We start from the raw sequence: 13,379 nt of genomic DNA on the forward strand, positions 1-13,379 counted from the left end.
GCCGCCGCCGCCGCCAGCAGCACCATCAGGAGCGGGAACAGGAGCTGCTCGGCCGCGTCTCTCTGGCTTCTCCTCCGCGGAGCCGAGCTGCCTCACGCCGCCTCCCAGAAACTTTCTCCGGGCCCAGGAAGAGAGACCAGCCCGGCCTCGGGAGCCCCAAGTCGGCGCTGCCCTTCTGCTGCCGCCGGGAGAAGCCAGCCATGGACCGGGAAGCGGCGGCAGCGGCGGCGGCAGCGGCAGCGCGGAGCTGTCCGTGGTGCTGAAATGTCCGCGCCGGGTCCGGGAGCCTGGCGGGGCTCCTCGGCGTCCCTCTGATCGGAGGCGGCCGCCAAGGGGAGCCGAAGGGGCACCCTCTTTCTCTCTCTCTCGCTCTCTGCCTGCCTCCCTCCCTCCCCATGTTGGATCGGGACCTCTGGGGCTGAAACAGCCATTCCCATGTGGATGCAGGATGGACCCGCTCTGGAGGATGGATCAACTGCTTCTCTACATCAATGCAGCCCTCCTGGTTTATTTCAGCTGTGCCGGCTTCTGTCTGGCGGATGCAGGTAAGCGGGGAAGCAGTTCCTTGGTGGGGTATTAAGAATGGGTACTGGTAGTAGGCACTCTTCCCTCCACACACCCCTCCGCCGTTCTCTGGGTTTGTGTGCTCCATTCCTTAAGGGTGTCATTCGCTTCTTGGAAAAGAAATTCTCCTCAACTTCCCAGACCTGTTGTATTCTCATGCAACGTTTGAACATCCCTTCATAAATGGCTTCACCATCCAATGACAGAAGAGTTGAGGAGGATCAACAAAGGAAAGGGGGGATGTGTGCTTAACATGTGGAACTCATTGTTACATGATTAAGGAAAGGTGAAGAAAGCACCTCTGAGAGTTCTGTTAAGATATTTGCTTTAAAAAGAGGGATCAGTGCAGGGCAGTGTAGTTTTTACTGGCTGTTAGTCATGCTCAGAGTCTCAAGGAGCCCCTACTTGTTGCAGTAAGATGGAATCATAGACTTGACCTCCAGCCTCCTATTCCTTTTGTCCAACTGTGCTTGAGAAAAAGGAGCCAGTAGGTAGCCAAAGTGACTTCCCCTTCTTATAATTCAAATGATTTGTGATGATCATATGGAACCAGCTCATGCGGCACCAGGCATGCGGCTTGTTACTCTTAGAATTTGATTCCTGAACTACATGGGCCTTGTTCTGTCCCATGTTTGGTTCTTCAGAGCCTTAGTTTGTGAGTCTTCTTATTTGTGGGGGCAGGGGGAGAGACCTATGCAGGACCAGGGAGGGTCCTGAAATGTGTGGAGAGACAAGATGGAGAATTCCACATAATAGCTGCTTCTATTCAAAATTGCCCTCCTATACAGCATCCTTGATAGGTTAGTGTCCAGATACCATAGTAGACAAGGTAATATGGGGATCAGCCAAATCTGGCCACCAAAAACCACCAGCTGGATCCTCAACCCACAGATAGAAGAGCTATGGGTATGGAATATTGGCTGTGAAGATTGAACTTGTGAGAGAACCCATCTCAGAGTTGCTCTTCCCTAAGGCTAAGTTACTTTCTAGGAGAGAGGAGCAGACCATTAAACAAGCACAGTTTAATAGGTCTTGTGAAAAGAACAGGTATTGACTTGTAATTTCATAGCTTGCCTCTGGCTTTAAGAAATTCTCCAATGGGAGAACATCAGGGCCTCGGAAGGGTGCTCAGCAGCAGCCTCACTAACAGATGCATAGACTGAGAAATGTTGTTGGAAAGACCTGAGCTGTCCTGTGGATGCTGATAGCTCATGTGATGATGCGTTGTAGACCACAAGGTCAAGTTTTCTGCTAACTCCATTATTTCTGGAGGACTACATCTCAGAAAAGGGAGCTTGTCAAATAACAGACCAAGAAAATTTCCAGCTTTGAAAATTTGGGGCTCTTGTTACTTTGTTTAGTGGATGTGTTTCTGTTACTCTTCTGCAGGTAAAAAACCTCTCCGTGGCTAACATTTTTGAAAAATGAAACAAAAACACAGTACTGTAACAACAATACTTAGCAGCAGCAACTAGGAACCAGATTAAAACGGTTTAAAGTGCTATATTTTTTTAATGGTATTTCTCCAAATGCCATCCAGTTCAGTGCTTGGCGAGTACTCCTGGAGAGAGTACATCCCAGAGCCAGGGACCCAAAGGTGACAAGAAGGCCCTCTCAGGCTGACCATGTACCTTGCCCCTGTAGGTGCAGAAACCTGAAGGAGATCCTTGAAGAAGATCTCAGTGCAAGTTTGTAAGGGATAGGGTGGCCTTTGAGGTAACCTGACCCCAAGTTCCATAGGACCATATGGGTTAAAATCAGCACCTTGTACTGAGCCTAGAAATGGCTTGCCTTATTAAAGGCAGTTTTGTGTGTGCAGGCACACACACACTGACATTTGTATCCCACCTTTCTTCCATAATGAATCCAAGGAAGAGACGTTTCCCAGGCAGTCGTGCATTCGAGTGCTGACCAGCCCTAGACCTGCTTAGCTTCAGCAAGGTGGGAGCCTCCTGTGCCTTTATATGTGACCCCGGGACCAGAGGAATGGTCAGGTAGTGTGAAGGTTTGAGAAGACACTGTAGAGCAGGGATGGTCACTTGGTAGCCCACAATACAGATCTGGTCCCTGAGCCACAGTGGCCCTACTAAATTTTTGCCAAGGTTTGCTCCCAGCTTTGTTAATAAGGAAAATGAAACCTTGGAAAAGTTGTAAACAACAGTGATATTCCACAAGTTAATGCTCCATCTCTCATTTTGGCTGTGTACGTTCTGCTAAGGCAGGTGCTGTATTACTGCAGAGCCTCTCCTGCTCTCTGCTGCCAGAGTTGTTATGGAATCTGACCTCAATGAATGGATCTGTTTGTGGGGTAAAACACCATCCCAATCTCTGGTGTCAGAGCCCAGCAAGGCAAGCAGCTTGCATTGTCCATGGCAGGCAGAGGTCAAGTGCAAAAGTGGCACCTGAGACTCTGAAGAGCCAGGGGCAGGTGAGCAAAGCTGATGGTTGACTTCCAGAGCAGCTGTGGCACTTGAAAAATAATTCAGGGGGTGGCAGTATGGAAGGGGGAAAGTATATTTCTAGGTGGGTGAGATACCATATGTTAATGACAGGATTTCAGAAATGCGGTATATTGGGGGAGTGCCTGCCCCCCGTCGCCACCCCCATACTGCCTATGCTCCACAGTAGGCAGACCAATCTCAGAGGCACAGAGGCAGATGATGCAGCGCCAGACAGGCACATAGCCTTTGGTTTCCGCAAGGCCCCAGAGCCTTTGTGGCTTCTTTAGTTACCAGGCCTGTCAGAGCCTACTGGAGCTACTGACAGCCACTGACATCACTTTCTCATTTTTACTCCTTTTTCTATGCATTGGGCACACAGAAGCAAAGTAAAGCCCTGGCTGAGGCTTCAGACACCCACCAGCTGCATTTCTCCAGAATGCCATCTGGGCCATTCTGTCTCAGGGCCCAGATGCATTCTGGGGGAAAGAAGACAGTGAGTGGCTGCAGCCTTGGCCAGCAGTGAGCCTTCTGCAATCAAAGAAACATAGAGGGCCCACTGCTTCATTTACTTTACCTGGCAGCACCCCCTGCCTATGAATGTTCTTGCAGCAGAGCCCCTGTTGGTGTCTTGGGCCACCTGATTGCTTGGGGCTGATCAGCTGCAGTCTTCCTTCCTGCCACTATACAGGTAGTGCTCAGCCATTCCCTCTTCTTGCAAGCTGTCCTGGTGGTGCAGATAAGAGAGATCTGCTGTCAGAGTCCCTTGCACTGGGACGTTAAAACTGAACTGCTGTCAGGATACAGAAGTTCCCTGTCTTGGCATAGAGTACATCAGTGTCTCTGCCCAGGAGCACCCTTGTTACCTGGTACTTTAGGCAGGGCTGCAAACTGGCCCATGGTGTGTGCTCTTCCTTTTATCCTGCAATGATCCTCAAGCTTGGAAGGTATTGTCATGGCTGGGTGATCTTTGGTGGATAAAAGCATCTAACTCAGGGGATCATGGATATCTGGATCAATTGGATTCTGTGAGCCGATACAGCAATGAACAGGCACAGGAATAATAGAATCATAGAACTGTAAAGTTGGAAGGGGCTGTGAGGGTCATCTAGTTCCCTGAAATGCAAGAATCTTTTTGCCCAAGGTGGGGCCTGAACCTGCAGATTAAGAGTCTCATGCTCTACATAGAAAGCTGCCTGCCCTACTGAGCTAAACTCATTGGTCCATCTAGCTCAGTGTAGTCTACACTGACTGGCAGTGGCTCTCCAGAGTTTCTGGCAGGGGACATTCTTAGACCTACCTGAAGATGCCAGGGATTAAACCTTGGACCTTCTTCACACAATGGAGGTGCTCTGCCAGTGAGCTGTGGACCTCTCCCCCACCCCCCAGCATGCCCACACAGCAAACTTGAGAGCAGTGTGACTAGGGGCTCCCAAGCATTACAACACAGTATTTCCATAAGGATCACTGGCAAAGAGTTCTTAGCACCCTCCTGATTTGGAGGATGGGGATGGGGAAGGAATTCATGACATTCAAGTCAGTTTCAAAACTGCTGAAATTGGAAGTGCATTAAATAAGGTGCAGGTCTGTTTGCATCCCATGCCCCTCACACCACAATGGAATCCAAAATTTTAACAGAAGAGTTTTGGGTCCTGGAATCTAAAGAAATCATATTCTCTAGCAAGTTTCTAGTCATCATAGATTCACTGAAAATAACTGGGATATATTTTGCAATCAGAATAGTGAAGTTGTGTCATATAATTTTGCATAATATAGTATGCAAATGAACCATACTTCTATAACCACAAGTTAGAATTAGGGGGTGTTGGCACAAATTGGGATGAGTTGGATGTCTCTGCTAACTGATTTTATGTCTGTGAGGATGTAACACATGGAGAGCTTCATGCAACTAGAACTTGCTTGAAGAAGTTGCCTCAGATACAGTCTCCATTCTGCATGTGACTGTTTCAGTTCCACAGTGAGGCCTATGAATGCAATTCCCCAAATATTCTGACTCAAGTTTAGTTCCTAAACAGACAGGTCACATGATCATTACACATTTTTTCCTGTGCTACCCTTCTCCCCAATTCTAGACAGGTGGCATCTGGTTCTTTAATCAGTATTAGGAAAAGCACTCTGCACATGCTTCCTCTTCTCTTATGTTGCTTCACACATTCCAGGTTCCGAAGCTAAACAGGGTCTCAAGCAGAATAAGTCCAGTTCTGATAAATGCTGCCCAGTGACCAGCAATTTCCTACCCAAAAGTCCAACCCAAAGGACTTTTCCTGTTCATGCAAAAATGCATTTTGCTCATGTTCTAACTGCAAAGAAATGGCAACCTCAAAGCAATGCAGATGGCAAGCATGTCTCATGCTGCTGGATGCCGCCCCTAGTTTAATGGGGTGACATGCTCTCTCCAGGCAGAGCACATCCCCCCCCCCGGCAATGCCCATCTGCTTTGCTTCTTGCTGCCCATGCTGAAGTAGACGTAACAGACACACGGTTGTCCTTGACTGCTTCTGTTGTGAAGGAGCAAGGGACTCCGGAAGTCACTTTGTCTGGGAGGCACCGCTGGAGATTTATGAAGGTGTCCTTATAATGGTGACTGTGGGTAAGATGTGGCACACACACCCTCTCCCAAAAGTCCTTTGTAATACTAATAGCCACCCATTTCTCCTTTTTCATACCAACGCCATGGCCTCCTCCTCCTCCTCCTCCTCTCACCTTATCCTTAGTTCACCTCAGATTCAAGCAGCTGAGATTGAATAAAGGAATGCGATGAAATAAAGGACTCGGTTTTTAGCTGATTTCCTCTTCTCCTCTGTGCCCTCCTGGACACACATACAAACCCTCCACAAACATTTTACTGTGTACATTATGAACTCATCCAAATGGCATTCTCTCCCCCGCCTGCCCCCTGCTTCCCAATTAACATGTAGCACAAGCCAGCAGGAACTTATCCCACATCAGCACCATTCATAGTGTGCAAAATCCATCCCTTCAGGATGGCTGCTCTCCTTCTGCCTAACCATAAGGCCACCTCCATGTGCCATTCAAAAATCCTCCTACCTAAGAGGGATAGGAATGTGGCTCTGTGCAGGCACCCTTCTTCCAGCATGTCACCCTCATTCACCATTTTTTGATAAAGCAGATAGGAACAAACCTTTCATAATGAAAGTTACCTCTGCCCATGTACCTCTCCCTCAGCACTGGACAGCTACAGGGTAACCCTGCTCTCTTAGAATTCAGGAGCAAGATTTCAGTCCAAAGCACATGGCAAGGACTGAACCCCAGAACCTTTCTGTTTCTCGAAATTAAGCACTGCCCCCAACCTCCGACGACACTTGCGCCCCACCATGCTGAAGGCAACCCGTTAGCCATCTGTTGTAGCCTGCCAGCCAGGTGCTTGACAATCCCCTTCTTTCTGCAGTTCCAGGACAGACAGCAAAACAGGAAGCTTATGGAGCTCCCAGTGGGCATTAAGCTGGCTGGGTGACACCGTGCAGCTCTACGATGGCATGCAAAGCCCAAGGGCAGGACTGAGAGTGTGTTCTATGAGTCTGTGGGGAGAGGGAAAGAACATGGTGCAAAATTTGATATTGTGTTCAGAAACCAGCAAGCAGGTTCTTAGTTTTACTGTTGTGAAGATGAGCCAGAAGTGACACGGGCAAAGTCTGTTTAAATCCCAGGAGTTGAAAGAAGCTGAGTTCAATGGTCAGGGGTGTGGCTTTGGTGCTGTATGTGTAGATCCATGTCCCTTTCTTTCATTTCCATAATTTATACAGAACCCAGCTTTACTTTACAAATGTGTGTTAGCTTGGGACAGAAATCCCAGTGTTTTGGGGCTGCCCATGTTTCCTCCTTCACAGAGGGCAGTCCTCTAATTTGAAAGTGCCCTCTGCATTTTGGGTGTGGGTGTGCAGTTTGGTCCAAGTCCATTTTATATATAAAGAAGCATAAGGGCGGGGGCCTTGAAGGAGAGAGAGCAGGAGAGGCCGTGAAGCTGTCTGCCAACAGTACTGACAGCAAACTGAACTGGACACAGACTTTCCCACTTGCATTTCTATCTAAATTGCAGATTATTATTTTCTTAATGTGCATCTATTAACATATGCCCATTTTATGCAAATCTGTCTCCTCCTTCTGACAATTTATCTCCACTTCCTTGGTGATGTGTAAGTGGCCACCTTAAAGTGTTTTATTTCAAATCTTCCTTCCCAGCAGTTAATCAAGCCCAGGGATCATTGCCCAGGTTTCAGACATTGGTTGCTGACAGCAACAGTTACAGCCAACACAGTGCAAACCTGTTGTTGGCTTGAGTGATTTGTGCAAACACGGAAGGATGCAAACGGTCTTCTTACGGATGGTCTACGATTTAGTTTCCCTGTGGTGACTTTAGCAATCAGGGTGCACAACGTGATCGCCTTCTTCCTCACTCCCCGAGGTGTTCATAAGCCATCTTTTGGCAAATGGCACACGGCTAATTTGCACCACTTTATTGGCCCTATCCATAAACTAAAATCAAAGAACAGAAGAGCAGGATTCATTTAATGAGGGGTGTGCAGATGCCAGAAGGGAATGAAAAAGTTAATTTGGCAGCTGGCTCCGTAGGGAAAAGACTCATGCTGCCAGAGAACTTGCAGGTTTTGACTGGAGCAGAAGCCTCATTGGAAAAGTCCTTCTCCCCACCTCCCCTAATTTCTATTGTCTGCTCAAGGCAATGGCCAAGATAATATTTAAGTCATTTTTACAGTTTGGAAATGTGATTTAGCTCTGTAATAACACCAGGCCTGAGGCCTCTGTGGTGAGCCCTGGCTTGGTCCCTTAAGCCGCTGTGGAAGTGCTGCCCATTACTCAGATGCTGATGAAAGAGGGAACTGAACTGTGCACAATCTTTAAAGGCTCTAGAGTGGTGGTGTAGCAAATGGGCCCTAGGGCAGGTAAAGTGAAATGGACTTATCCTTACAGCACAAAACATGTGCTTCCACCAGAGGTGATCAGCAGCAAGGCTTTCAGGCCGTTTTATTTTCACATGTGCCCACATCAGAGGCATTTTTGCTTGCTGTGCTATCCAGAATTGTTATGGTCACAGAGATGTCACATTTGAAGGGCAGTCAAGGGGAGGGGTGTCCTGCATTTGGGCTGTGAGTCTTTATTAAAGCTGAGTTTTAATGGAAATGTTTGGTCCCATTTTACCAAGTCTCCAGTCTAAATTTCCAGATCTATTTGACTGTCATAGCTGAGGTTTGAAGACTTGCCCAAGGAAAGTTCAGCTGGCTAGAGACACTGAGATGGGGAGCCATGGAGGGGCTGAATTTGCGGGAGGTAGTTGGTACCCAGTTCAGATCTTACCTCAGCCATGGACTCACTAGGTAGCCACTCTCGGTTAGCCTCCTTCCCCCAATTTGTTGTTGTTTAGTCGTTTAGTTGTGTCCGACTCTTCGTGACCCCATGGACCAGAGCACGCCAGGCACTCCTGTCTTCCACTGCCTCCCGCAGTTTGGTCAAACTCATGCTCGTAGCTTCAAGAACACTGTCCAACCATCTCGTCCTCTGTCGTCCCCTTCTCCTTGTGCCCTCCATCTTTCCCAACATCAGGGTTTTTTCCAGGGAGCCTTCTCTTCTCATGAGGTGGCCAAAGTATTGGAGCCTCAGCTTCAGGATCTGTCCTTCCAGTGAGCACTCAGGGCTGATTTCCTTCAGAATGGATAGGTTTGATTTTCTTGCAGTCCACGGGACTCTCAAGAGTCTCCTCCAGCACCATAATTCAAAAGCACCAATTCTTCGGCGATCAGCCTTCTTTATGGTCCAGCTCTCACTCCCATACATCACTTCTGGGAAAACCATGGCTTTAACTATATGGACCTTTGTTGGCAAGGTGATGTCTCTGCTTTTAAGGATGCTGTCTAGGTTTGTCATTGCTTTTCTCCCAAGAAGCAGGCGTCTTTTAATTTCCCCAATACCTTCCCCCAATACCTCATCACAGATTATAAGAGTTGGGACTAAGGCCATTCCCTCCCTCCAGTGTCCCAGAGGTGAAGACAGGGACATTGTTTTTGAGGGCTTGTAACATCCTCACAAGGGACGCGGGTGGCGCTGTGGGTAAAAGCCTCAGCACCTAGGGCTTGCCAATCGAAAGGTCGGCGGTTCGAATCCCCGCGGCGGGGTGTGCTCCCATTGTTCGGTCCCAGCGCCTGCCAACCTAGCAGTTCGAAAGCACCCCCGGGTGCAAGTAGATAAATAGGGACCGCTTACCAGCGGGAAGGTAAATGGTGTTTCCGTGTGCTGCGCTGGCTTGCCAGATGCAGCTTGTCACGCTGGCCACGTGACCCGGAAGTGTCTCCGGACAGCGCTGGCCCCCGGCCTCTTGAGTGAGATGGGTGCACAACCCTAGAGTCTGTCAAGACTGGCCCGTACAGGCAGGGGTACCTTTACCTTTACCTTTAACATCCTCACACCTGTTATCGCTTCCTGCCCCTTCATTTCACATTCCTGACAAGATGGGCCCTGGATCTTTTTCTAAGCGCCCCAAATGTTTCTGGTGGACTATTGATTGGGGAGGGGAATTGAACTGAGGAAACATTTGGGTTACCCAGACGGATTGAATTTGGGGAAATAAATGAATTTTAGATGTTTTAATCTAGAGATGATTTGAAGGGTAACGGATATGGATAATTGAAGGGGAATTGAATTGATTTGAAATGGGATCTGTTGGGACCTTAACTGGGATAAATGAAATGAAGAAGAGCTGGTTTTTAGTGATTTGGGGCAAATTAACTGAGGGATTTATCTGAGAAGTTAGTTGCCTTATCTCAGTATCATTCCAGGGTAACTACACTTATGTACACTTCCTTTGCAGTAAGTCCCTCTGAACTGAGCAGGCTTGCTCCACCTTCAAAGGCAAAATAAAGACAATTGAATGAAGACATTAGTGTGGGAATGTTCAGGGTGGCAGGAGAGGATATATTGCTTATTAATATCCTTCCTAATGAGCTAGCAAGTTCCTTTACTTAGCGGAATGCATTCCCCTTTACACAGCAGAAAACTAGTTGCAAACTCATGTGAGTTTCTTAAGACAATACACAATTCAATCTGGCCTTTAGCCATGGCCCCTTGGATGTTGCTAGACTATAGCTCCCAACAGTGCCAGCCAGCATGGCCAATGGCCAGGGATAATGGGAGTTGTAGTCTGAAAACATCTGGAGGGTGGTTTTGCTTGTGGAGACAGAAGAAAAAGAAAGAAGGCAATTTCTGCCTTTCCCAACCTGGTGCCCTCCAGATGTTTTGGACTACAACTCCCATCAGCTCCAGTCAGCTCTGGTAGCTGAGGCTGATGGAGGTCGGGGGGGTCTAAAACATCTGGAGGACACCACATTGCCCAAAACTGTTTTATTCAGTTATTCAGAGAGCCAGTGTGGTGTAGTGGTTAAGAGAGGTAGCCTCATAACCTGGGGAACTGGGTTCGCGTCTCCGCTCCTCCACATGCAGCTGCTGGGTGACCTTGGGCCACTCACACTTCTCTGAAGTCTCTCAGCCCCACTCACCTCACAGAGTGTTTGTTGTGGGGGAGGAAGGGAAAGGAGATTGTTAGCCGCTTTGAGACTCCTTAAAGGGAGTGAAAGGCGGGATATCAAATCCAAACTCTTCTTCTTCTTCTTCTTCTTCTTCTTCTTCTTCTTCTTCTTCTTCTTCTTACTCACTCTGAGATGAACCTGCTTAAGACTGGAGCAAATAGAAACAGGACAAGATTCATTAGCAGTGATTTCTCTTGTTCAGGAACAGGGATGATTGATTTTTAGTTCCTGGGCCAGAAAGTAGACATTCTAGTAAGAGAATCTATTTTATAAGTGCCATTTCAGACAAATTAGCAATTTTTTGCCAAATACTTTGTTAGAAGCTACTCCCCTGAGGGTGATGGACTGATTCCTTTAATTAGAGCCGAACATGCAAGCTGATGCAAAGCTTGTTAATGTGGGTGGAAAGGGGGCCTCTGAGCCAGCAGGCAACAGCCTCCCAACCAAAACAGAAGGACGTCAACAGTGAGTGGTGGGTGCAGAGTCCAAGAGTGGCACCCTGCTGGAAAAATGGCCCTTTGCAAAGCGACATGGGTAAACTGACAGATTGCTGCCCCGAGGACCTTGCAATCTGGAAATGTGACAGTGGAGGAGGCAATGAAGGAAGGCAAGCAAAGGCTGGAGGAAGCAGCAGCAACAGGGAGCTAGCAGAGTTACATGCAGAGGAAGGAGCTTTGTGCATAATGGGGAGGAGACGTCCTGGAAGAAGTTTAAAAGGAGGCGTTTAAATGGAGTCTGTTCTGGGAAGAGCAGGCAGGATCACCAAAGGGGGCAGGGCATGGCTGGGTGGCTTAGAGGGGGAGAGGGGGAAGGCGGCAACACTGTGCCACAAATTGCCCTAAGCCAGGCAGTGGGGAAGGAAGGAACTCTCATCAGGGTGCCTACCTATTTCTTCCTGGGGTGTGTGTGTGTGTGTGTGTGTGTGTGTGTTTAAACTGATATAGCATAAGGTGCTATCAGTCTCCAGCATGCACACTCGCTCTCCCCCTCTCTCAGAAATAGGGATGCATGAAAGCTGGTTTCTCTCGGGTTCTCATTTTTCCACCCTTTCACTTCAAGTCTCTGCATTTCCATATCAGTTTGCAATTTAAGAAATAATAATAACCCTCATGAAAATTAACCAGCATTTTTTAGTGCCCATTTCCCCTGATATACACATTTTCCTATGCAATTTTGCATAATATACACAATTTTGCAAAGTGATTTCCTCTGAGAGAATGCATTTTTGAATCTTATTTTCTCTTACATTTTGAATGCACACTCTGTGCTGCTATATGCATTTTTGTCCACTTTCCTCAACTGGAGAACGGCACCACAAAATTTGGAGAAGTGCAAATTTCGAAGGGTGGCTACATTTCGGTTTGCATGTTGTTTGGGAAAGTGTGGATTAGGGTAGGTTCGCCTTTAAATATGAACTGCATCAAATTCCTCCACCAAACCTAGGGCTCAGAAGCAAAATACAAGGCTGCTTCTACAATGCCCTACCTCCCCCTCCCCCCCGAACTGTAGAGTCTTGAAAATCTCTGTGCTTGGTGCTTTCCTCTTTTAGAAATCAACTTCTTGGGAAAGGGGTGGAGTGCGTTCTAAACCCCCCACCACCTTGGCTGCTGGCTCCAGCTACACCCACCCATGGCTTGCTGGAGGCCTAAGATTATGGTGCCTCTGGCCCCATTTGCTGCTCAGTGGTTCTCAGAGCAGTTTCCTCTGTCCTTTCGAGAACAAAAGGCCAGACTGCCAGGGGGGCTTTGTCCTCTCAAAGTGGCAGGGGGACAAGGTGGTTCAGCATCCATCCCCATCCATCATTCCTTCCCACGGCCTCTGCGTGACTCCAGGTCCAAATAAATGGCAGAGGTGGGCCCAGGATTTTTGTGTGTACCGTTGTCACTAAGGCACTCTGGAGAGTGCTTTCAGCCCTTGCTAAAAAACCCATAAAGTTGGCGCGCTATTATTCTCAATGTGGGAGCCCCACAGAGAAGAGTGCAAAAAAGAATTCTCTGAATAGCAAAGTGCATGAGGAAGGCGGGAAACCCTTTTATATCCACACCTCCACTTCCAAGAAGGAAACAAGGACCCCCACAGCCCCAAGAGGAGGAAAGAGAATGAGAGCGAGAGAGGGGTGGTCAGGTTCCAGCTCTTGAGTGAGTGAGCGAGTGAATAGAGATCAGAAAACTTAGCAACAGAACTGCAGGTCATGTTCTTACGCCTCTCATTTCTGCAGAAAAGGTCACGGCACAGGGAACAGAAAGCTGCCACGATGGCATCTTGACATTTAGAGCTTCCTGGCAGGTTCCACTAAGCAACGCCTGGAAGTAGACAAAGGCAGCCCAGCCCAGCCCACTTAGCTATAGCTTCAAACGACTGGAGGGACATCCAGGCCAGGGGCCCAGCCTAGAGGTGGTGGCACTTTGGCACAGAAGTTTGGTCTTTGCAGCCAAACTGGTGAAGAATAATCCCCAGCTTGGTGTGGAATTGCCACCTGTTTCTTCGATAGCTCAGGAATTGGGCATCTCGCCATGTCTTGGGAACATCTGTAAGGAGGCTAGTTGTTCAGACTGGGAGGTGGTAACTAGCAGGGCAGCAGGGCAACTCTGATTTGAGGTTCCTTTGGCTAATCTGCATTAAGCCATTGAAAAGTCCTCCCTGAATTTCCCCAGTTGGTAAGCGTGTGAGCTGATGCAGGATCCCCGGGTTCAAATCTCATCTTAAACTTTGATGCCCTTATCTAAGGCCCTGTTTCCTCAAGTTCCCCCAGATCTGGACACTCTTCACCCTCACAGGTCTCTTGCAAGGATGACTACATATG

The 13,379-nt window shown here is 48.2% G+C and overlaps 1 protein-coding gene across 1 annotated transcript in view; it reads left to right on the forward strand.

Annotated features, from left to right (window-relative positions):
- The first annotated feature begins 334 nt into the window (after positions 1–334).
- The window catches only part of FNDC5 (fibronectin type III domain containing 5), a 32,567-nt gene continuing 19,522 nt past the window's right edge, over positions 335–13,379 (forward strand). The window contains exon 1 of the mRNA XM_053399074.1: positions 335–545. Within this exon, the coding sequence (XP_053255049.1) occupies positions 449–545 (97 nt within the window). The 5' untranslated portion in view covers positions 335–448. The remainder of the gene's footprint in view (positions 546–13,379) is intronic.

This window comes from Podarcis raffonei, chromosome 8 (genome assembly GCF_027172205.1).
Source record: "Podarcis raffonei isolate rPodRaf1 chromosome 8, rPodRaf1.pri, whole genome shotgun sequence".
Lineage (NCBI taxonomy): Eukaryota > Metazoa > Chordata > Lepidosauria > Squamata > Lacertidae > Podarcis > Podarcis raffonei.